This window comes from Podarcis bocagei (assembly GCF_964188305.1).
Source record: "Podarcis bocagei genome assembly, chromosome: 8".
NCBI lineage: Eukaryota > Metazoa > Chordata > Lepidosauria > Squamata > Lacertidae > Podarcis > Podarcis bocagei.
The window spans coordinates 49,964,112-49,986,309 of record NC_138133.1 but is presented as its reverse complement, the minus strand read 5'-3'; the positions used below and the strand labels follow the sequence as shown (position 1 = coordinate 49,986,309).

At 39.6% G+C, this 22,198-nt stretch overlaps 1 protein-coding gene across 10 annotated transcripts in view; it reads left to right on the top strand.

The window, feature by feature from the left end:
- TRAPPC8 (trafficking protein particle complex subunit 8) overlaps positions 1-22,198 on the top strand; it is a gene marked incomplete at its 3' end in the record, with an annotated part of 64,494 nt that overhangs the window by 35,645 nt on the left and 6,651 nt on the right. For 3 of the 10 annotated variants that reach the window (XM_081206770.1, XM_081206765.1, XM_081206762.1), the window contains 21 exons: positions 643-758; positions 2,064-2,214; positions 6,073-6,173; positions 6,720-6,825; positions 7,756-7,776; positions 8,547-8,678; positions 9,257-9,481; positions 9,966-10,074; positions 11,389-11,583; positions 11,761-11,891; positions 12,677-12,751; positions 13,272-13,398; positions 14,638-14,795; positions 15,280-15,719; positions 16,919-17,066; positions 18,612-18,708; positions 19,175-19,246; positions 19,339-19,379; positions 20,039-20,224; positions 21,003-21,104; positions 21,714-21,761. In XM_081206770.1, coding sequence (XP_081062896.1) covers positions 643-758; positions 2,064-2,214; positions 6,073-6,173; positions 6,720-6,825; positions 7,756-7,776; positions 8,547-8,678; positions 9,257-9,481; positions 9,966-10,074; positions 11,389-11,583; positions 11,761-11,891; positions 12,677-12,751; positions 13,272-13,398; positions 14,638-14,795; positions 15,280-15,719; positions 16,919-17,066; positions 18,612-18,708; positions 19,175-19,246; positions 19,339-19,379; positions 20,039-20,224; positions 21,003-21,104; positions 21,714-21,761 — 2,781 coding nt within the window. The remainder of the gene's footprint in view (positions 1-642; positions 759-2,063; positions 2,215-6,072; positions 6,174-6,719; positions 6,826-7,755; positions 7,777-8,546; positions 8,679-9,256; positions 9,482-9,965; positions 10,075-11,388; positions 11,584-11,760; positions 11,892-12,676; positions 12,752-13,271; positions 13,399-14,637; positions 14,796-15,279; positions 15,720-16,918; positions 17,067-18,611; positions 18,709-19,174; positions 19,247-19,338; positions 19,380-20,038; positions 20,225-21,002; positions 21,105-21,713; positions 21,762-22,198) is intronic. The other 7 variants (XM_081206769.1, XM_081206768.1, XM_081206763.1 and 4 more) reach the window with 3 other exon arrangements.

The following is a 22,198-nucleotide window of genomic DNA, read 5'->3' as shown; positions in this document are numbered from 1 at the left end:
CTGAATGACTGAAGCATGTTGAAGGGTTACATCAGCACTAGCTTCAAGCATGGTGAGTGCTAATCCAGCCCCTCACTCCATAATTTCTAGTCATACTTACATTGGTAAACCTGATTCTATTATTTAGTCATCACTTTTATAGCCACCTTTCCTCCAAGGAGCTCAGTGTGGCCTATATGATTCTCTTTCTCTCCATTTTATCCTCACAACAACCCTCTGAGGTAGGTTAGGCTAAGAGACTAACTGACACAAAGTCATCCAGTGAACTTCATTGCTGAGATCTAACCACTACATCACACTGGCTTTGTTAACCATGGTGAAAGGTGGTGCAGATGTAATATTTAAGGCTGTCTGAGGAATAGTGGGATGAATTTGCATGTGAAAGGGAAAGGACTTTGTGATAGTTACCATTCTCCTGATCTTTTAATTGAACTTAGAGATTGCGCCCGTACCAACACACAAACATTAAAAGCTGTTTTCTGAAGACTACATCAGAAGTACACTTGAACATTTCAATTCTTGATTTTGCAAGGGAAGCAGTCTTTAAATTGGTTTAAAAATCTTTGTAACATTATTTGCTCATAAAATAATAAACTATGTTGCAATTCTGTGATACTATAAGATTATCATTTTATTTTTCAGTTGATATCCAGGAAAGGCCTGAGTCGCTCACTATTTTCTGCAACCAAAAAGTGGTTTAGTGGCAGTAAAGTTCCAGAGAAAAGTGTAAATGAGCTAAAAAGCACTTCTGGCTTGTTGTGAGTAGATCTACTCGCCATAAAAATGTCAAGTACTTGATTTCTATTAGGTTTTGCCTTACTGATTTCCATATGTTCCTTGTGATTTCTCTTGTCACTGATTCACACATTGGCTGTATTCACACAATAATATCTCTTCTTAGTAAGCTCAAATGCGTATAGACCTTCTGTTAGCACACAGAACCATGTCCCTCTGAGATTAAACCAGAGAATAAGCTTTACACTGAGATTAAACTAGGAAGTCTTCAGTTAACCATAGTTTCTCATATCTGAACCAACAAACTATGATTACTGGCTTGGAATAAATCAGGGTATTAGACTTGCAACTGTAGTTTAAGATCCTGGCTTCTTTAGAAACTGGTGACAACAATTTCCAAGTTTGGATGTAACTATGCTTAATCAAAAATTCAATATTTAGATGCAGCACATCAAAAAAGGAAGAAGAAAGGGGCTACATTCATTGACAGAAGGCCTGTGCACATCTTGGCTTATTAAACTGAAATATGATCCTTCGCATCAGGCAATTAAGTTTGTTATCCTAATTTGTTCAAAGATTAAAAACTTGCATCCACTTTAGGCTTATAATTTTTGTTTTTAGTGGTGATGGTTGTTTGAAGATTTTCTTTAAAGGTATTGATTAACACTAGTAACACCAGTTAAATATGTGTTCTTAACTACCTCCATTGCATGCCTTCTAGATATAAAGCATAACACTTCTGCATTTTAATAAGTAGGTATGGTTCATCTACATGCCCTGGGACTGCTGATTTATCAACTATTCCTTTTTTAACTTTTACAACTATTGTAACTTAAAAAAACCCACAAAAGTTGACAAGAATCCTGCTATTTTAATCCACATTGGAAATCTGTATTATATTCTTGAGCATGCCTGTAAAAACTCCGTCTTTCAGATTACCGTTGAAATTAGAGGTGATGTTTAACACTACAAAAATTACGCTATTTGCCTTTGGTCACTGAGTTTGGTCCACAAAGTTTTTGCTCTGTGATTGGAAGGAGCTTCCTGTCACTGGAGGACTTCTTCCATGGAGTCTCTCATTTTGTTCATGGGATGAATTCATCCTCATCCATGGAATCCATCCATTCCATGTGTTTGGAAACAGCTGCTAGATACTAACCAGAGATGGTGGTCACTTTAGTGCCCTTCTTTTGAGCATTCAGAGGTTGGTAATTCGGGAAAGCACAACGTTGAAGTATCTGTACCTTGGTTTAAGTCTTGTGTTATTAAGAATGCTCTATGTTCTGTTTCCCTCAAATTTTATTTTTCATAATGTCTTACATTTTTAGGTATCCTCCAGAAGCGCCAGAGCTTCAGATCAGGAAAATGGCAGATCTGTGTTTCTTGGTGCAACATTATGAACTGGCATACAATTGCTACCATACAGCAAAGAAAGACTTTTTAAATGATCAAGCAATGCTTTATGCAGCAGGAGCACTGGTTAGTTCATTAATATTGATTGTTTTGGAATGGTAAACAATTCCTATTATCTATATGATAACTTTCCAATAACCTCTTTTTAGCTAAAACTAAGTTTAATGGGCCTCCTAGTAAAATGAAATTGTTGTTTTTCTCATGTAACACACATCTGTATATGTTGAGCTTCTGTAATTAAGCTAAATATTATCCAGAAACCTTGAAAGTTGTTGTCACAAGCATAAAGGGATTAGGCAGATTCCCAGAAGGGAGGTCTATCAGTCACTAATAGCTATGAGTGATATAGTGAACCTAATAGGAAGAGCAGGAGGCTCTTAATCTCAGCGTTGTGGGTTCAGATTCCTGCATTGGAGGGGTGCGGATTAGATGACACTCGTGGCCCCTTCCTACTCTACAGTTTAATGATTCAAGCAGTATGCCTTTGAACACCAATTGTTACAGGCAAATGGTGGCAGGGGAGTGTTTTTGCCTTCCATGTCCTGTTTCTGGGTGTGGAATCTTGTTGGCCACTGGAATAACTACAGTGGTACCCCGCAAGATGAACGCCTCGCAAGACGGAAAACCCGCTAGACGAAAGGGTTTTCCGTTTTGGAGGTGCTTCGCAAAACGAATTTCCCTATGGGCTTGCCTCGCAAGACGACAGCCCATAGAGAAATCTCCGGGACAGCGGGGAAGCGCAGCGCGTCTTCCCCACTGTCCTCGGACCTCCTCCCGCCGTGCGGCATCGGAACGAAGCTCCGATGCCGGGTGGGGGGGGGGAACGCCTCCTCCCGGCGCGCGGCATCGGAATGAAGCTCCGATGCCGGGCGGGGGGGAACGCCTCCTCCCGGCGCGCGGCATCGGAACGAAGCTCCGATGCTGGGCGGGGGGGAACGCCTCCTCCCCCCCCCCCCGCGCGGCATCGGAACGAGGCTCTGATGCCGGGCGGGGGGGGGGGACGCCTCCTCCCGGCGCGCGGCATCGGAACGAAGCTCCGATGCCGGGCGGGGGGGAACGCCTCCTCCCCCCCCCGCGCGGCATCGGAACGAAGCTCCGATGCCGGGCGGGGGGGGGGAACGCCTCCTCCCGGCGCGCGGCATCGGAACGAAGCTCCGTTGCCGGGCGGCGGGGGGGAACGCCTCCCCCCCCGCGCAGCATCGGAACGAAGCTCCGATGCTGGGCGGGGGGGGGAACGCCTCCTCCCGGCGCGCGGCATCGGAACGAAGCTCCGATGCCGGGCGGGGGGGGGGACGCCTCCTCCCGGCGCCCAGCTTCGGATGGCTTTCCTGAAGACTTGGGGTGGGAGGAGGGTTTTCCTTCCCACCGCCAACATTCAGAATGCTGTTCTGAATGTTGGCGGCGGGGAGGAAAAACCCTCCTCCCACGCAAGCCCCGGGAACAGAGGGAAAGCGCTGCGCGCCTTCCCCTCTGTTCCCGTACCTGTCCTGAAGGCTTGCGGTGCGGAGAAAAGCCCTTCTCCGCACTGCCAGCCTGGCAAGCGGTTTCCCTAGGAACGCATTAATTGATTTTCAATGCATTCCTATGGGAAACCGTGCTTCGCAAGACGAAAAACTCGCAAGAAGAAAAAACTTGCGGAACCAATTAATTTTGTCTTGCGAGGCACCACTGTAAATGGACCTATTTGGTCTTGTCTAGCAGGGATTCTCTACACTCGTATGAAATGAATGCTCATAGTTGCAGAAAGTCAAACATTTCAAAACTATTGCCAGCCAATTATAAGACATAAATTTAATAATCCATGACTTTTAATTTGTTAGTAATAGCTGATGTCAGAGTAAGGTAGTGCCTTGATTCAGTTATCTTGAAGACCAGAGACAGGTAGTGCTTTATTCAATCCCAAGCCATTTTTTAAAATCTGGTGTGAACAGTGTTTATCACTTTTTTCAGGGGTGGGGGAAAGGGGAGTGAGGTTTGGAAAGAATTGGCAAATTAGAATTAGAGAGAATAGGGAGTTTTATCTGACATACTGCCTTCCCACACAGAAACAAGATGATACTTCATATCCTATGTTTCTAATTCAAACAGGTTGGGTGTGAAGGTGGGTGATTTGTAGAGTTGGCATTTACCCACCTTTGGTCATGTTGCATATCATCTATGTCATAGAATCATAGAACTGTAGAGTTGGAAGAGACCAGTAGGTTCATATAGTCCAAACCCCTGCACATGAAGCAATCTTTTGCCCAATGTGGGGCGAAGAAGAAGAAGAAGAAGAAGAAGAAGAAGAAGAAGAAGAAGAATTTATTTGTACCCCACCTATCTGGCTGGGTTTCCCCCAGCCACTCTGGGCAGCTTCCAACAAAATAAATACAATAGTCTATTAAACATTAAAAGCTTCCCTAAACAGGGCTGCCTTCAGATGTCTTCTAAAAGTCTGGTAGTTGTTTTTCTCTTTGATATCTGGTGGGAGGGCATTCCACAGGGCAGGTGCCACTACTGAGAAGGCATTCTGCCTGGTTCCCTGTAACTTGGCTTCTCGCAGCGAGGGAACTGCCAGAAGGCCCTCAGCACTGGACCTCAGTGTCCGGGCAGAACTATGGGAGTGGAGACGGTCCTTCAGGTATACTGGGCCGAGGCCATTTAGGGCTTTAAAGGTCAGCAATAACACTTTGAATTGTGCTCGGAAATGTACTGGGAGCCGTATTTTTCGTCCCATAGGACGCTCCATCCCATAGGACGCACCTAGTTTTTTGGGGGGGGAAATAAAGGAAAAACCAGGTCGGGGAACAGCGGGATGGCGGCGCTGCGCCTCCCCGCTGTCCCCTGAGCTTGTGGGACTGGCCGATGTCTGCCCGAAGTATGGGGTGCTCTGCTTCAGCGCGCCCCGTGCTCCATGCAGCAGGCTGCTATCCGCAGCCTAGGGAGCCCTGCGGGAACTCCCGCAGGGCTCCCCAGGCTGCGGATGTCTGCCCGGCGCGCGGGGCGCTCTGCTTCAGGGCGCTCCGCGCGCCGGGCGGCAAGCTGCTATCTCCACGCTGCGGATGTCTGCCCGGCGCGAGGGGCGCTCTGCTTCAGGGTGCCCCTCGCGCCGGGTGGCAGGCTGCTATCTGCAGCCTGGGGATGTTTGCCCGGGGCGCTCTGCGCACCGACCCCTCTCGCTCTCCAAGCTTCAGTGAAAGCCTGTATTCGTCCCATAGGACGCACACAGATTTCCCCTTCATTTTTGGAGGGGAAAAAGTCCGTCCTATAGGGCGAAAAATACGGTAGGTCTTTCAAGACTGGTATTATGTGGTCTCGGCAGCTGCTCCCATAACCCTGAGATTAAGAGTCTCATGTTCCACCAACTGAGCTATCTAGTCCTTCTATGGTTTAGAGTATTTGATCTGCTATTGTGAAAGAGAAGCATATAACTAGCATGTGACCAGAGTTGGAGGAGGAGGTTGTTGGCATTTTAGATGGTGCAATTAAAATGAACAATTATAGAAGGGAATCAGAATTTAGGAAGCAGGATGCAGATTTCACATGGCCCCTTCCAAATTCCCCACGTTCCCTTCTGTCTTGGTTTGATCTTACATGTGACTGTTACTAGCCCATGTTAAATAAATCAAAACAAAACTGACTCAATTTTAATCAGGTTTTTCAAAGTGACTTTAAAGGTAACCTGAGCATCCTTGCTGAATATCCATCATTATTTCCTTGTAGATCATCTTCTTGTAAGTTCTGAGGGTTTGAAGATTTGTGGGGTTTTTTGTGTGTGAACCATTTAAACTTTATAGAAGCATATGTGAAAACACAAATCACCCTGCTGCAAAATGCAGTTGAATCATAATAGAGTGTGTATGTGAAATTTACTTGAATATGGTTTGTTTGTAATAAAAGCTTTGTAGCAAAAATAGTAGATAATGACCAATTGTTGTTTTATAGGAAATGGCAGCAGTATCTGCTTTTCTGCAGCCAGGAGCACCTAGACCATATCCTGCCCATTACATGGATACTGCAATTCAAACATATAGGGATATTTGCAAGTAAGTGTGGCTATTTATTTTCAGTTCTTCCTGGTAGAAGATAGACTGTAGTCTTACTGAATATTGTTTTCATTCCTCAATGGGTAATTCATGATTACTCTGGGTAATACCAGTAATACAGGGTGCTGGCGGTGGTGGTGGTGTAGTTCAACTTTTGAATAAAATGGCTCTGGTTGACTAGGCAGAGTCCAGCCGCAACAAAGTTACTTTTGGTCTACCAGAGGGAAAATCCAAATACTCTAAAATTAAGCATGTATTTAGTTCTACAAGAACTCACAAGTTTTATAATTAACTTATCAAAGAAGAAACCTGGTTAAATCCTGTGCAGATGCTCCATATAACTTATATATTGCAGTGCTAGTTAGTCCTTCTAGCCCTGAACACAATGAGACCACCTTTGATAAAGGCAGGGCCGTGGCAATTCTGTTTAATTAAAATGTGCCATTCATATACTAATCTGACATTCATATACTAATCTGTCAAGCACCACTGATAAAACATGCGTTATAAGATATATGTAACTGGGCTTGATTTTATGTCTTTTAGGAACATGATGCTGGCAGAGAGATGTGTGCTGCTTAGTGCTGAAGTATTAAAAAGCCAAAGCAAATATTCAGAGGCAGCTGCTCTCCTGATACGTTTAACCAGTGAGGTAAAGAAGATTTCTATTAGCTGGTCTTGTGCTTTGAAATGAGACAGGCTTTCTTTGAACTTTTTCTAATAAATAACTAAATTATAAAATAGAGCTTTCTAGATAGAAAGTTGTAATGGCCCTTGGGGAAAAGAGATTATCATGTCAGATGTTGATTCTAACTATTTGCATTCCATTGCATAAAACTATTCTGCTTCTTCTCTGCATCTGTTAATTTATGGGAAACCCACAGAACTCTTGTTATGACCACAAAATAAGGAAGCCTTTGCCAGCCTGATGCCTTCAATATGTTTTGGACTTCTACTCTGAAACATCTGGGCAGCACCAGGTTGATGAAGGCTGGAATAAACTCTCATTTTGAACATTCTGCTAGCCTTTCTTGAAGGAAAGTTGACAGGCGGTTAAATGTATAGTTTGCAGTATGCTGCAATCTGTGGTTATGAAGCACACATGCTTTCAAGTAGGATAGTATAACTATTGAAGAAACTTTAAGCTACAGTTTTGCTCTTCACATTTTCTTGTGTCTCTTAGAATCACACTTTTAGATAGTAGCAGAGTAGTCTTAAAATGAAGTATAAAACGCCCAAGATGCAATATAAGGATTCCCCCCCACCCGTCTAGTAGACATGAGATTAGAAAGACCAATAGTGAATACAATTATTTCGTGTTGGGGATCTGTTAAGATTGTGAGAGGCTACTTTGTATAGGTAACTGAATAAGAGGAATTATTCCTGTGTCATTTTAGAATTGTCCAGAAATTATTTTGAAACCATTTCGAAATTATGTGAGATGTTTCAGTTATAAATTAAAAAGGTAACATAGCTCCTGTAATATTCCATACTTGTTCCATGTCTTTTTTGCTTTTTGTTTAATTGAAATATGTTAAAGCTTATATTCTTATTCTTTAATTTTTCTGTTGAAAAATGGCAGCAGAGCGCTTGGATGGGAATGGTGAGTGTTAGAAATGTCAGCCTGAGTAGCTGGAGGTTTAGGTAGTGCATTAAATCTGTTTTTACTCATCTGTATGCCACTGTGTTTTGATATCTGGATATTGATTAAAATACCAGTGTAAGAGAATTTTTTCATGTTGATGATTGTGTGTGGTTCTGGATACTAACATGAACATCACAGCACTGTTGTGCTCATTGGAGAACACTCCTCATTTGCTGAACTATTGGTAAATGAGACTTAGAAGGAACACTACATTTTTGCAACAAGCTCTGTGGAAGGAAGCTACTTAAAATGTTTAAGCTTTAACTCATTATTATATTGTTTCTACAAGCATTTTCCATAGGGTTTATTCAGCTCCTTTATTTGAGGCATCACAAGTACTGAACCAAGGACAAAGGCCATAAAACTTCCTTTTTATACCAGCTCACTTTGATCTTTAAAAAGTCAAGCAGAACCAGTGAAATAGAAAATAGTTCACTTTTTGACATGCAGTACAGAAAACATGGTTTGCTATTACTTGAGAAATAAATCATCAAGGGTACTGTTGTAGCTCTTTGCAGTGAAATTTGGATGCAGCGTATTCAGTGTTGGCTAGTGAAGATTTATAAAATTGGCATATATTCACTGCATCAGTAATACTATAGAGCCTTGCATTGTTTCAGACTTCAGAGCCTTCTCTGGTAATAGGGAATTTATATTTAAGAATAAGGACACCACTGTGCTTTCTGGGTAATTGTAACTTGTCTCTTATCACTCACTGTTTTTAATAGGATTCAGATCTGCGGAGTGCACTGTTGCTCGAGCAAGCTGCACATTGTTTTATAAATATGAAAAGTCCTATGGTTAGAAAATTCGCCTTTCATATGATACTGGCTGGCCATAGGTATAGTAAAGCAGGGCAGGTAAGTTTTCTGTGCTAGGAAATAAGTACATATTCTGTAATTTTCCAATTCTCTTGATAGTGTTTTAGCACCTTTGAAATACTTGATCATTGTTAAATACTGCTTGAGTTGAGTGGAAAGTTTTATTCTACATCTTTGGGAGGGGAAACTCAGAAATGAAATGTTTCCCATTCCATCTACTGAAGAGAACATAGGTAGTTGTATCTCAAGTGCTGGCTACCTTGACGCAGGTGGGATTAGCACTCTGTATTGAATTACCAAGACCATTCTTATGCTAGATATTGGGGGACTCTTCAGAGCAGATTAGGAGGGGTACAGGGGAAAGGTAAATTATCGGAAATTGCTTTCCTAGCCATTCTGCTGATGCAACCCTTACTATCAGTTTAGGGACACAGTTTGCTTGTGTTGACCTGCCCTTATTTTCCCCAGTATTCAGTAATCTCAGAAAGCTGTTTAAGGTAATGGCTTCTTATATTGACATAAAATATCCTTTTGAACTTTTTGGGTTTTTACTCTTTAGCTCTAAATACATCGGCAGGTGGAATTGTATTTACCGTGCTTCACTTTTTATCTTTCAGAAGAAGCATGCTTTACGATGTTACTGTCAAGCCATGCAAGTTTATAAAGGGAAAGGATGGTCACTTGCAGAAGATCATATAAATTTCACTATTGGTCGGCAGTCTTTTACACTTCGGCAGCTTGACAATGCCGTATCTGCATTCAGGCATATTTTGATCAATGACAGCAAGCAAAGTGCTGCTCAGCAAGGGGCCTTCCTCCGAGAATATCTTTATGTTTATAGGGTAAGATGTCAGTTTTTATCCTCAGTGTTCTGCAATTGTCTTTTAACTTTCCCCTGCTTGATACTAAAATGTAAGTTAACCTTACCTGATGACGTACGCAGAAATGCTATATTGAATGCTTGCAGCTCATGTTACTTTATGTAGGGCCATGTCTGGCTAGCATCTCACTGATGCCTGTCAGCTGGCTTCTGTATCAAGCAGTTTGTTCCAAAAAAGATGGTCATTTAGTATGGACACAATATGATGTTCTAAATTCTATCCCACTACTCAAAACTTGTATGTAGTAATAAGTATTTGTAAATTGCTATAAACGCTAGTCCTTGTTCAAAGCACTGCATGACTAATTTCATGTATCGAAGTGGACTTTGGTGTGTCAAAGAGTTTCTTTTTCCATTTAGTAAACCTTTAGTTTTGTATATTCCAATTCTCAATATCTAGTTTTACTTGCCAAAAGTTGACCAAGTTCTGCTTTTCTTTCTTGCAGAATGTAAGTCAGCTATCACCTGATGGGCCGTTACCACAACTTCCTTTACCTTATATTAATAGTTCTGCAACACGAGTGTTTTTTGGACATGACAGACGACCATCAGAAGGTTAGCACAAAAAAGGGGATTTGTTCTTAAGCCATTTGAGTTCATTAGGATAGCATACCTTAACATAAGGTTGGATTTGTACATGCTACAGAATGAGAAGGTAGACTAGACTGTACCACTTCATACTACAGGTGAATATTATATTGCTTTTGTATATACCTCTGCATCAGAAACTTCCTGCAAACAGTGAACTAGCACATCAGGGAGCAAAGTTGAAGCCCAGCCCTTTTCCTGTTGTGCTGGTTTTTTTTCTGTTTTCAGGAATTTTTATTTTTAAGTTTAGATGGGCATTAAAATACATTCTGAAATGCTGCAACCTACTCTACCAAATCAGCATCCTTCTTCCTCATTTTGTAAACTGCTTTGAGGTTTTTCCTACAATCAGATGGTATATAAGTTTTATGAAATAAATAAATAATTTCTGTTGCATTTTAAGGCCTAATTCTGTGCTATTCAAATATATAGAAAGTGAATGATTTCAGCATTTCCCTTCCTCACCTTAATGCACTTTAATAAATATAAGATTAATGGGAGTTCTTGCTAATGGACAGATTCAGAAAAACCGAGCTGCCTTTGGTTGCTGTGGTTTGGATGCTTTCACATGTAAGCTGCTCTAACAGTTGTAGCACCAGACAATAAATAGTACCTGGGCATTTTTCCCTCTTGCTGCTAGTTTTTCTGCCACAGTTCCTATGCTAATCATGCTCATTCTCCTAAAGTGTTTGAACTATAAACAGTCAGTCCAAGAGTTAGAACAGTTCTTGCACTAAACACTACAGCCAGGAGTTGCAGTTGTCTTAAAGCTTGGCTCCATCTGTGTGTCCACACAGCCATGACCCACCCCAACCCCGTCCTGGTAAGCTTAGCAACACTGATGTCAGGAGAGCAGTTTCCATCTCTGCTGCTTCACACCAGCCGCTACTGGATTTTAAACCTATTGTGAGCCTTCTATGTATGACTGTAGTTTAGAATTAGTTCATAAGTTAGAAAAAAAAAATTAGTGATTCTGCAGTCAAAAGTTTGGGCCGGCTAGTTCAATATGTGAACCTTGGTCCCCTCCCACTGGTTTGTTGATGTCCTTACCCACTTATTGTTCTGGATTTCAGTCTCATTGTCTGTCCTTTGGAGTTCTGCTCCCAGCAACACATACCATCTCTTGAAAATGCATGTATGAAACAGGCATTTTAAGAAAATTGTATGGTCTCCCAATTGAAAGTTGATTCACCATTTGTAATAAAAACAGAAGAAGGTTTTTGTTTGGTACTCTCTGGTGTACTGAAGTGATTGTGATTTTTTATTATTATTCACAACTAGGTGAAAAACAGGCAGCAACACACATAAGCCTTGATCAAGAATATGACTCTGAATTCTCCTATCAATGGAAGGAACTTGAAGAGCAAGCTGTGGCTGCAGCTAACAAAGGCACAGCACTTTCTAATTTCCAGCCAACACAGTATTGTCTGAATAAGTATTCAGATAACTCTAGGTTTCCACTTGGTGTAGTAGAAGGTAAAAAATTTGTACAGATTTTTAAAAATCGCACATAAAACTAATATTATTTCAGCAAAGTTGTTTATAGAATAGAAATGCAGTGATAAGCTTTTAAATTATAAATGCCTTTGTTTATTCTCACATCTTATAAGAATAACCTCCCTAAATACATACGTTGCCTTTTCTTTTTAATAGAGCCAATAACGGTGGAAGTAGCTTTTAGAAATCCATTGAAAGTTCCACTTCTGTTAACCGACTTATCACTGCTTTGGAAATTTCAACCAAAGGATTACAATTCAAAGAATAACGGAGAAACAAAGGAAGTAGTAAGTGATTTAATCAAGTCCTCTAAAAAGACTTCATACACTACTAGCAATATTTGTATCTTTCAAAATCTTTTTATTGAAAAGTAAATCAGTGCACACTTTCATATGTTGATTTTCATTCTACTTAGTTTTTAATCCCCCAGAGATTATTCACAGCCTCCTCTTAGAGGACAAGGTTTAGAATCGTGCATGGCCTCTGCTCTTGGAACTAGGAGTCCCACCTCATCAAAGGGAAATTTACCTTCTCATTATTATAGAGACAATGACTATAGTTGAAATTACTGAGACTCCCCACCATCACCTTGCAGTGGAGAATGGAGGCTTCTGCTTCATATTAGCTGTAGTTTATTGTGTCATCCAAATCCTATACCTTAGTGAAAACAAGCCAACATTATAAATTATGGTTTGAAGTTGGCTTGTTTCCACTAACCATACTTAATATTAGTCATATGTTTGGCAACACAGGAAGCTGTAGTTAATCTAAAAAGAAAGCAAAAGTTTTCAAACATACGGCTACACCAGAGGAGGAAGCGGGGAGCACATAAGTACCCCAGAGAGCACTAGGCTCTTTCTCATAATGCAAAATTTGGTTTAACATGGTGTCCAAACATACTCGTTACGTAGGATACCTGCCCCCCCCAGTTATACCTAGGTTTTTGTTTTCGTAAACTATCAAGCTTGAAATACATTAAAATATAATGTTCTTAGAATCACTATTGGGAACAGTTTGCTACTGAGAAATAATGGTGTGCTTAATTGAACATTTTTTTCATAATTTATTTTAGGAAACATCTGGAAAAGATATGATTGGAGCTGAAGTAATATCAGAGTTTTTGATGAACAGTGAAGAAACTAAAATGGTGGGTACCTAATTCTCTCTCCCCCCCCCCCCCGCTTTAAAAGCAAAAACTTTTCCAGAACCTCACAAAAGGAGTTAGACATAAAATGCTTTTAAACATTTCTTTCGTGAGGCACTTTGTGGGGGAGGGATTATTTTTCAGTTTTAAATAACTCACTAGAATTTAATACCTACTTTAATAGTGCTTACATTATTTAAGATGGTACTTGGCAGTAGAGAAGCATTGCAGTGGGGACGTTCTTTTCCATGTAAGGGGCATCTGGGCAGCCCTTTAACAATATCTGAAGAAGTATGCTGTAGAATTGTAGAGACACAAGAAAAGCAATGGCAAATAGTTTGCCTATGCTACAACGTTGCATTTATTTTCTGAAATACTCCTGTAGAAATATGTAAATTGTATTAATCTTGCAGATAGCTTCTTAGAATGGTAAATGTAGATACTTGTTTTTGTTTAACTAAAATGGCGTTTAAATGTAAAATAACTACACTAGCAACAACAAAAATTTAACATATCTCCACAGGCAAGACTAAAGCTCTTTCCCCATCAAACAGGGGAGCTACACATTCTGGGAGTCGTTTACAATCTTGGCACCATTCAGAGTACTTCAGTGCTAGATGGAGTAGACCCTTCTGTTGTACTGCAAACAGGTATGTCTGTTGTATTTTTATGTCTAACACAGGGTCTAGTAACACATGGAATGTGGTCCATAGGGCTGGTTCATTCAGTTTTGCCCACTACTAATGGGATATAGGTATTTCAGTTCATGATTTGTTATCGTGACTAAACCATAGTCTTAACACCAAATTTGATACTTCCCTAGGTCATATGAGGGTGATAAGCTAGAGTTCTGGTTCCCTTGTAATATCTAGACCATAGTGTGGTTTCATGCACTCCTGTGCACAAGATGTAGCTCAGAAGCATCCACTTCCATTTTCAACTAACTGCGCTTTATGGCCCATCCTGGAACTGGTTTTAGGTTTAACGATGGTTTATGGAATTGTTAATCGCAGTTTCAAATTGACTTGTTTTCAGTCTAGGTTTAGAAATAACAAATCACATTTATTTGGCAACTCAGCAAGTGCTTCTGATCTCCTTTTCACTGATGAAACCGGTGCAGGAAAGGGGATGGTGGAATATACAATCCCAAGGATTGTGCGCATAGTGCTAAGCTGGGATTTATGTGTTATTACCAACATGGCAATAAAATACTACCTGTAAATATATGTGTCGACATCATGAGATGGCTACATCACATGAAAGAGATTTTCTTACTGCTGCAGTGTTGCCTGTTGAACTCCCATATTACTTAGTGAAAGAAAGGGTTTTCCAAATTCCAACTTCACCTTTACCAGAAGTAACATGAAAAGGATGCCACCAAGAAAGTCACCAGAAAACAATGGCTCATTGGATCTGGACTTGTACAAGCAGCAGGGTGCTGTGCTGTGCAGTGAGATTATCCTGCTCCCTCTTCCAGCTCCCATTAAAAGCTGCTTCTGAGGACTGGCACAGGATGTTGTGTGGAGGTCTGTAATAAAGGGAAGGAGGTGTAAAAGCCTTGTTGTGTGAGCCACCACCTGCTTCTACAAGGTGGGATCCAAGCCAATCTGTTGATCATGTTGTAAAGTTAGGTTTAACATTAAAACCTCATCATTTTAACAGCCAGGCACACGTACCTTTTATGACAACAAAATAATTTCATTATCTATATTAGTTTCATCATTAAACAATCCTGTTTGGGGAGGGATGATGATGAAGATGGTTTCTTTCAGTGTCAAATTCACTTTTAACAATTGTAAGCTCAACTCAATGTGATCTTAAAAACCAGCTCAAATTTTTATTATCTGCTTGCTTGTTGTTCCTCAATATCCTGTTGGTTTTCTTTTCAGGAAAATTTATCTCTAATGGAATGTCAGTACGGGGGCGACAAGATTTAGAAATCCAGGGCCCTCGTCTGAATAGCACAAAAGAAGAGAAGACATCTATTAAATATGGACCTGATCGACGTTTAGATCCTATCATTACAGAGGAAATGCCTTTGCTAGAGGTACAGCTAATCATTGACAACATTGTCAAATATGTAACAGCTGCTTTTGAAATACATAGGTGTTTATTCCAGTTTTTCCTTTATTACTCTGTATTAGATTAAACTTGTTAAGTTATAGTGCATAGAGTTGAAATTTGAAGCCCTGTTAAATTTAATTCAAGTGTAAAAGAGTGTAAACTGATGCATCTTCTTCCCCAGATTATTGCACTGAAATGTGTATTTTTTCTAATAAATACAAATATTGGCTGATAACAGCTTTCTGAGAAAAAGAAAAACTATTTTGATTTCTTGTCACTTTCTACGTGGTACTCTTTTCATGTTAATTTTAGTAAAGGTGAAAATGGAATTTGGAAAACCACCTTTACGTGGGCTTGATTCTGCAAAAATTATTTCTATTGATAAACATGGACAAATAAGATAGTCCTGTCTTAATGAACTTTGTCAGTTTGTCAAAATGTGTTTCTATGTTTCTCTTCCAATGCAGGTCTTCTTTATAAATTTTCCTACAGGGCTGCTTTGTGGAGAAATCCGAAAGACATATGTAGAGTTTATGAACGTAGGCAAGTGTCCTCTGACTGGAGTGAAAGTTGTCTCTAAACGGCCAGAATTCTTTACCTTTGGTGGCAGTAGCGCTATTTTAACACCACTAAGCCCTTCAGCATCTGAACACTGTAGCGCTTACAAGACTGTTGTTAAGCATTCTACCTCCCTATATTCGCTGACGTCCTCGGCTGATTCTTCAGACTTTGGGGTTGGAACAGGATGTCAGCCAGAAGTGATAGATGTCCCCCTTCCTGATTCTGTATTGCTCCCTGGAGCTTCAGTACAGCTTCCCATGTGGTTACGTGGTCCAGATGAAGAAGGTGTCCATGAAATAAACTTCTTGTTTTACTATGAAAGTATTAGAAAACACTCAAAAATGTGGTAAGCTTAACTATCTTCCTTACTTCTGAGTTAAGTGGAGTTTTGTTGGGGTGGATCCAGACATGTCCTTCCACAAACAGCAGGATGTCAGCCTGGAAGATCTTTCTGCAGAGTGTGCTATTAGCTTATAACAACAGTTTTATTATTGGCTGTAATGTTGAATCCCATTCAATTGGTTATATGCAGACACTTTTGCATGGGCAGAAACCTATATCCTTTTCATTCATTTAATGTGTAAAGCCAGTACTTCCTTTAAATTACATGTCTGGGTAGGTTACAAAATTTTGGGGTAGAACAGATTAAATACTTAATTAAATTTGTACCATTTTAATCAAATGACTGCTTATAGTCTTCAGATTCTTGATGAGCCTGAGTATTATCATTGGGTTTAATTCTAAGCACGCAGATGAAAACTGGATTTATTCATTATTTGAATTTTAATGCTGCTTTTCCATATACATATGCTTAAAGTGGCTCACAACAGAACAAAAATGAAAATCAGTACAATGTTACAGTCACAAATGACAAATCATTTCAAAACATAACATGGCAAACCAACAAATAACTGTTTGATTATATTAAGTTAGCATTTTAAAGTTGTCATAAAGCAAATTCACAATGAAAACATAAGAATCTATATATTTTGAAATAAAAGAATTCTATGCACTTATACATTTGGACACCTCTTAAAACACCTCAGCTACATTTGGCATGAGGCCATGGAGTAGGTTTTTGTCTATTTTTGGATACCAGTGGATACTATTTTGTAACAAAATGGCAGACTACACAGCAGTGTACCACATAGAAAAACAATATACCATAAAATAATATAAAATTCAGAATAAGTGTAAATCACAATGATCAACAGCACACACCGTTGGGATCACAGTTCAGGGAAGGCCTCTGTGATTTTTTAAAAAAGTATTAAGCAAGCACCTGAAGCTAAACTGTTATTTCTTGCCTACTATTAGTAGGAAGGGAGTCCAGTAAGGCAGGTGGCATCAGATATGTGGAACTTTTTAGAGTAAAATGAAACTTGATGCAAAACTCCTTTCAGTGGGCATGTAGATGGATCAGAGCGAATTTCCCCTCATTTTTAATGTAAACCATCTTGATTGTTAGTGAACAACTTCCTGGTGCTGAAGTGCATGTGAGGGAAATACAAAGGTGGTGAAATGTTACATCTTTTCTCTTTCCAGTCACAGAGTATTGAGACATACTGCCGTTATTTGTACCAGTCGATCACTGACTGTACGAGCTACCGTATATCGAAGCAATGCTCTTGAGGATGAAAAAGGTGATGGCAACAACATGCTAGTGTTTGTGGATGTGGAAAATATCAATACCGTAAGTCTGCTTAGAACTTGGTCCAACAGTGTTTGTATTTTTAAATTGAAGCTTGCTGTCCTCAAAATGTTGGGGAGTGTGTAAGATATCCTTAGGTGGGATAAGAATGCACACACCCCTGCTTGAAGGCAGGATCGTAGAACCTTTAAAGGAAGTTGTTGTTCCTTCCCCTGGAGCTTCAGTTTGCTCAGAGCACATTGCTTATCTTTGTCTTCTCTAACTTTGACTTTTTAATATATATTTATAGATCTGTGCATAGTCTCTTAAAACTAATTTTCAAAAACTAATTTTACTGGATTGAAAGTTCAGAACATGCATAGGCAAACTCAGCCCTCCAGATGTTTTGAGACTACAATTCCCATCATCCCTGACCACTGGTCCTGTTAGCTAGGGATGATGGGAATTGTAGTCCCAAACATCTGTAGGGCTGGAGTTTGCCTATGCCTGGTTCAGAATAAAGTAATTTTAGTATCATTCCCTGTTCTATTGAACCTTTGGTGATGCAGACGTTTAACTTCTAACAGCATCTAGGGTAGGGTAAATTTAGAAATGTCACTTTGTAGTATTCAGCTTCATTATGCATAATTAAAATAATTGGCCTGTTCTGAACCTTTTCAGATGTCATTTTCTCTCTAGGGGTCTAGCTTGGGAGAGATTGGAGTGTGCTTCTGCCAAATGGGCCTCCACATCTGTACCTCACTTGGTTTGCTATGGAGGGAAGTGAATAACCAGATCTAAGAGATTCTGTGCCTTTGTTCCTCTGAGATTAAAATCTCTATACAGAGGGTTTAAACTTGCAGTGTTAAGAGAGATCTCCACATTCAAATGAATGCAGGATCTTCTGATTCAGTTACTTTCTTTCATCCACAACGAAGGGAGTAGAGGAACAAGCCGACAATCTTAAGGCCCACTTCTAAACTCTCTCCAGGCATGAACCTGGCAAGGTGGAGATAATGTGCTTAAGTAGGGCTTCGTTTATTTTGTTTTTTCAGTGGACAGATTAAAATTGGTGTGGAAAATGTGAATAATGAAGATCTTCAGGTGCCATGACTCACACTCTCTCTTTTTATATGAAAACTTTACTTGAGTTACTAACTCTTGCAATGTATTAAATTCTACTGAGCAAATGCAGCCAGAGTTGAATTAGGGACAATTAGGTATCCTTAAAGTATACACCGGCTTAAAGTGCTTCCTGACAGGGCCTTTTATGGCAAGCAGGCCATTGAGATTTGATTTTTCTGTGTGCATGTTTGGCATGTTAGATTGTGTACATACATGTTCCTTACCCCACAGTCATAGATTGCTGTCCAATACTAGTGGGTGAAATTTGATGGAATGTTTCTGGAGGTTTTTTTTGTCCCTACACTGTCCTTTTTCTGTTCTGGAAGCACCATTTTGTGAATTGTCCTGATCTAACCTTTTCAGAAAGATGCATGAATAAAAATACTAAATATTTTGAGTAATATCAAGCTATTGAACATTTTCTAATATATGACTTAAATAAAATTTCATCTTTTATCTCTCTTTTTGGTGCTTGCTTATTAGAGTGAAGCTGGTGTAAAAGAATTTCACATAGTACAAGTATCTAGTAACAGCAAGAACTGGAAATTACAGGAATCCATAAATCTGTCTGAAGACAAAGGTTTGTGAATTGCAGAAGTAGATATGGTAGTTCAAATTGTGTTTTGTATAAATGTTTAGGCTTGGATCCTAAGAACGGCAAGTTCAGCTCATCAAATGGAACTTTCCTGCTTCCTTTTGACTGCAGCTCCCTGCACCCCCAAAACTGTTCCTGAGGGTCTGTAGGACATTATTTAATGTAGGGGTGGGAGGGAGGGAACAGTAGTTGTGCTTGGGAAGTGGTGGGAAAGTTCTGGGCCAGAAAAGTTCTGGACCAGAAATTGTAACATGTCACAAGTAAAAGATTTAGAAGCACAAGAAGAATTTTTGTTAAGTACTTGAAGAAGAATAATAGTATTACCCTAAAACACACACACACGTTTGTGATTATGCTGCTGTGTGTAAAATATGTGAGCTTAGCAGTTATGATGTTAAAGTGTAAACTTATATGACATGAGAAGCAATCCATATTTGGTCATTCCTTCTAGCAGATATTAAGCTGGCTAACAGAGAGAAAGGAAAATTGTGCTTGAAAGCAGTAAGATGCAAGCATTCAGTAGGTAAGTATTCAGTTTCTTGGAGTATAATATTTCTATAATTAAATCTTCATTCATTTTTATGGGCTAACATTTTTCTCCCTTTTCATTTGTAGAAAATTATACATTTGCAGATATCGTTTTTGGAAGTGAACAGGTATACATGTCATTTTTTTTAATGCATTTATACAGTGGTGTAATACAACCACATAAGCAAAGCATTTATTCCAATAAATGATCTTGGGTGATGGGAAAAAACCTTGCTAAATCTAAAACACAGAAAAGTCAATGGTCCAAGTACCCATGTACTGAATAATAAAATTAAAATAAAGTATTGATATGTTTGATGTAGTTACTCACAAAACTCAGGAGTGCTAATGTGCCTAAAGGCATTTTAAAAACATGTGATAATTACTCAAGTACAATCACATTCTCTCTTCCACATTGTATACGCAGTTTTAGACATAAGCAGAATATGACCACAATCAATGTGCATGTCTGAATATTTCTTGGCCTTTGTTCAGAACAACTCTGCTGAACTGAACTGCTTTTTAAAAGTGCAGTGTGCGAGTGCGCAATTACAAGCATACAGTGGTACCATTTGCCTTTTTAAATAAAATTCTTGCGGTAAATCCCCAGACTGTTTTGGAACTGGAGGAACATGATGAACCATTTGGGGTTTCTGTAGAATTATAATTTGAGAGGCAACCTCTGAATGCACATCACTCTTGGATTACAGTTTATAGTTTGTTTTTCAAACAAATATTTTACTGGCTATTTCTGAAGAACAACACCTCTGTTCCTTTTTTTTCATAGATAATCAGTTCAACCAGTCCATGTGCAGATTTCTTTTTCCGAAGCTTATATTCTGACTTAAAAAGAACTCGATCACAGCAAAGTGTGCACACATCACAAGGAGCTGCAAAACCGTCTCCTGACAATGCTGTCAGACTAATACAGAAGTGCAGTGAAGTGGATTTGAACATCATTGTACTTTGGAAAGTATGTATAAAATATAATATATTTCCACAGATAAGCAAAACAGTACAACCTAAGCATACAAAGCAGTAGAGATGCTGTTTAATGTTATTGACTGACACAGACCTAGGAGATGGGGGCCATTTTAAAACACTTCCTAAAGGATAGCATTATCAGCCCCTGGTGAATGTGTCTGGAGATGAAGTTCAACAATTGGGACTGTATCAGAGAACACCCTGTTTCCAGTAACCGCCCACTTAACCACAGTGGTGCCTCGCAAGACGAAATTAATTCGTTCCACAAGTTTTTTCTTGCGAGTTTTTCGTCTTGCGAAGCATGGTTTCCCATAGGAATGCATTGAAAATCAATCAATGCGTTCCTATGGAGACCGTCCGTGGACAGAGAGGAAGCGCCGCGCGCCTTCCCCTCTGTCCCCGGACCTGTTTAAAGCAAGGGGCGGTGGGGAGAAGATTGCTTCTCCCCGTTGCCTGCCCCACAATCTCCGGGAACAGAGGGGACCTGTTTTAAAGCAAGGGAAGGGGCAGCGGGGAGAATATGTTTTTAAATATGTCATTTTAAGGGTTCTTTATAAATGTGTTTAATAACCAAATAAAAATATCGGGATGGCTATACTCTGTTAACACTACTCAACAATATATTTTACAATAGATCTATAACAGGTCATTATTTTCACCATATTTGTGTCCATTCTTAGCTGTCACTATTTGGAAAATTCCTGTTACAACTTACACCTTACAATTTTGTTTATGTTGTGATCTTTTTCAACCTTTTCCTCAAACAGGCATATGTGGTGGAGGATAACAAGCAACTCATTTTGGAAGGACAGCATCATGTTGTGCTTCATACAGTAGGGAAGGAGGCATTTTCTTTCCCTCAAAAACAGGTATCATGGAATAATTACTTTTTTTGTTTTTAAGAAAAGCAAGGGTTTGTTTTTTACACACAAGCTTTATTGCAGTCCATGGACCCCAAAATACATAGTACAACAATAGTATATATCAACAGTTATTAAGGTGTAAAATCTGCCTTGCTAGCATTTTAACAGATGAACTTTGAGAAATATTTGGGGGGAGGAAATCTCCTTGACCAGATGGATTTCAGGCAGAATTCTATAACATAGTATATATTAGAAGTTCCATTATTAAGAACACAATGAATGTTGGAGTACTGAGATACTGCCAAACGCTTGGGATGAAGGTTGAGGTAGGGTGCTGCATGGGGGGGATGTGAAAATGGGCTATTGTATCAACCTGTTTTCTTGAAGCATGTCTAAATAAAAGTTATTTTGAGTCAAGTGCAAACATAATGATGACTTCCTTCCACCTATAGATCATGACTCAACCTCAGAAAATGTTTCCTCCCTGGTGCACATATTAATCACGATTGAGGCCAGCCAGGATTTCCCTTAGCAAAATATCTTTAACTAACTTTAATTAGCATATTTGTGCATGGTGGAATATATTATCTTGCTCTGATACCTTTGTTTTTTTAGGGTTTTAAAAAAATACTCGGGAATTCTGACTGGGAAGACTTGGAACAGGTATGGGAATCCAGGGGAAAGATACATTTCTATAGTGCTGTATGGTCACCATTTCTGTTATCTGTTTTAATAACCTGCTGTTATCCCTCCTCACCAAACAAGCTGGGTGTCACCACAAATAGCTTGATCTCTGCTTTTGACTTCCTTGCCTTTGAATAAATTCTTGGGAGGCTTGATACTCACACTGCTCTTAAAATTCTATTCTCCATGTAGGAAATTTATATATGCTCTTTTCCCATCCCCTCCCCAATTTGTGCATAAAGTGATGTAGAGAATGACCCTACACCAGATTAATAAGAATTGAGTTCTTTCATGAGTAAAAGTATTTGGGGTTAGGTTGTTCTTTTGCTTAACTATAGTGTCATTCCCCCCCACAAAGCTTAACTATCGGTAGCCTGTGCAATTCTTTAAGAGGCAGTGTAACACAGGCGATAATC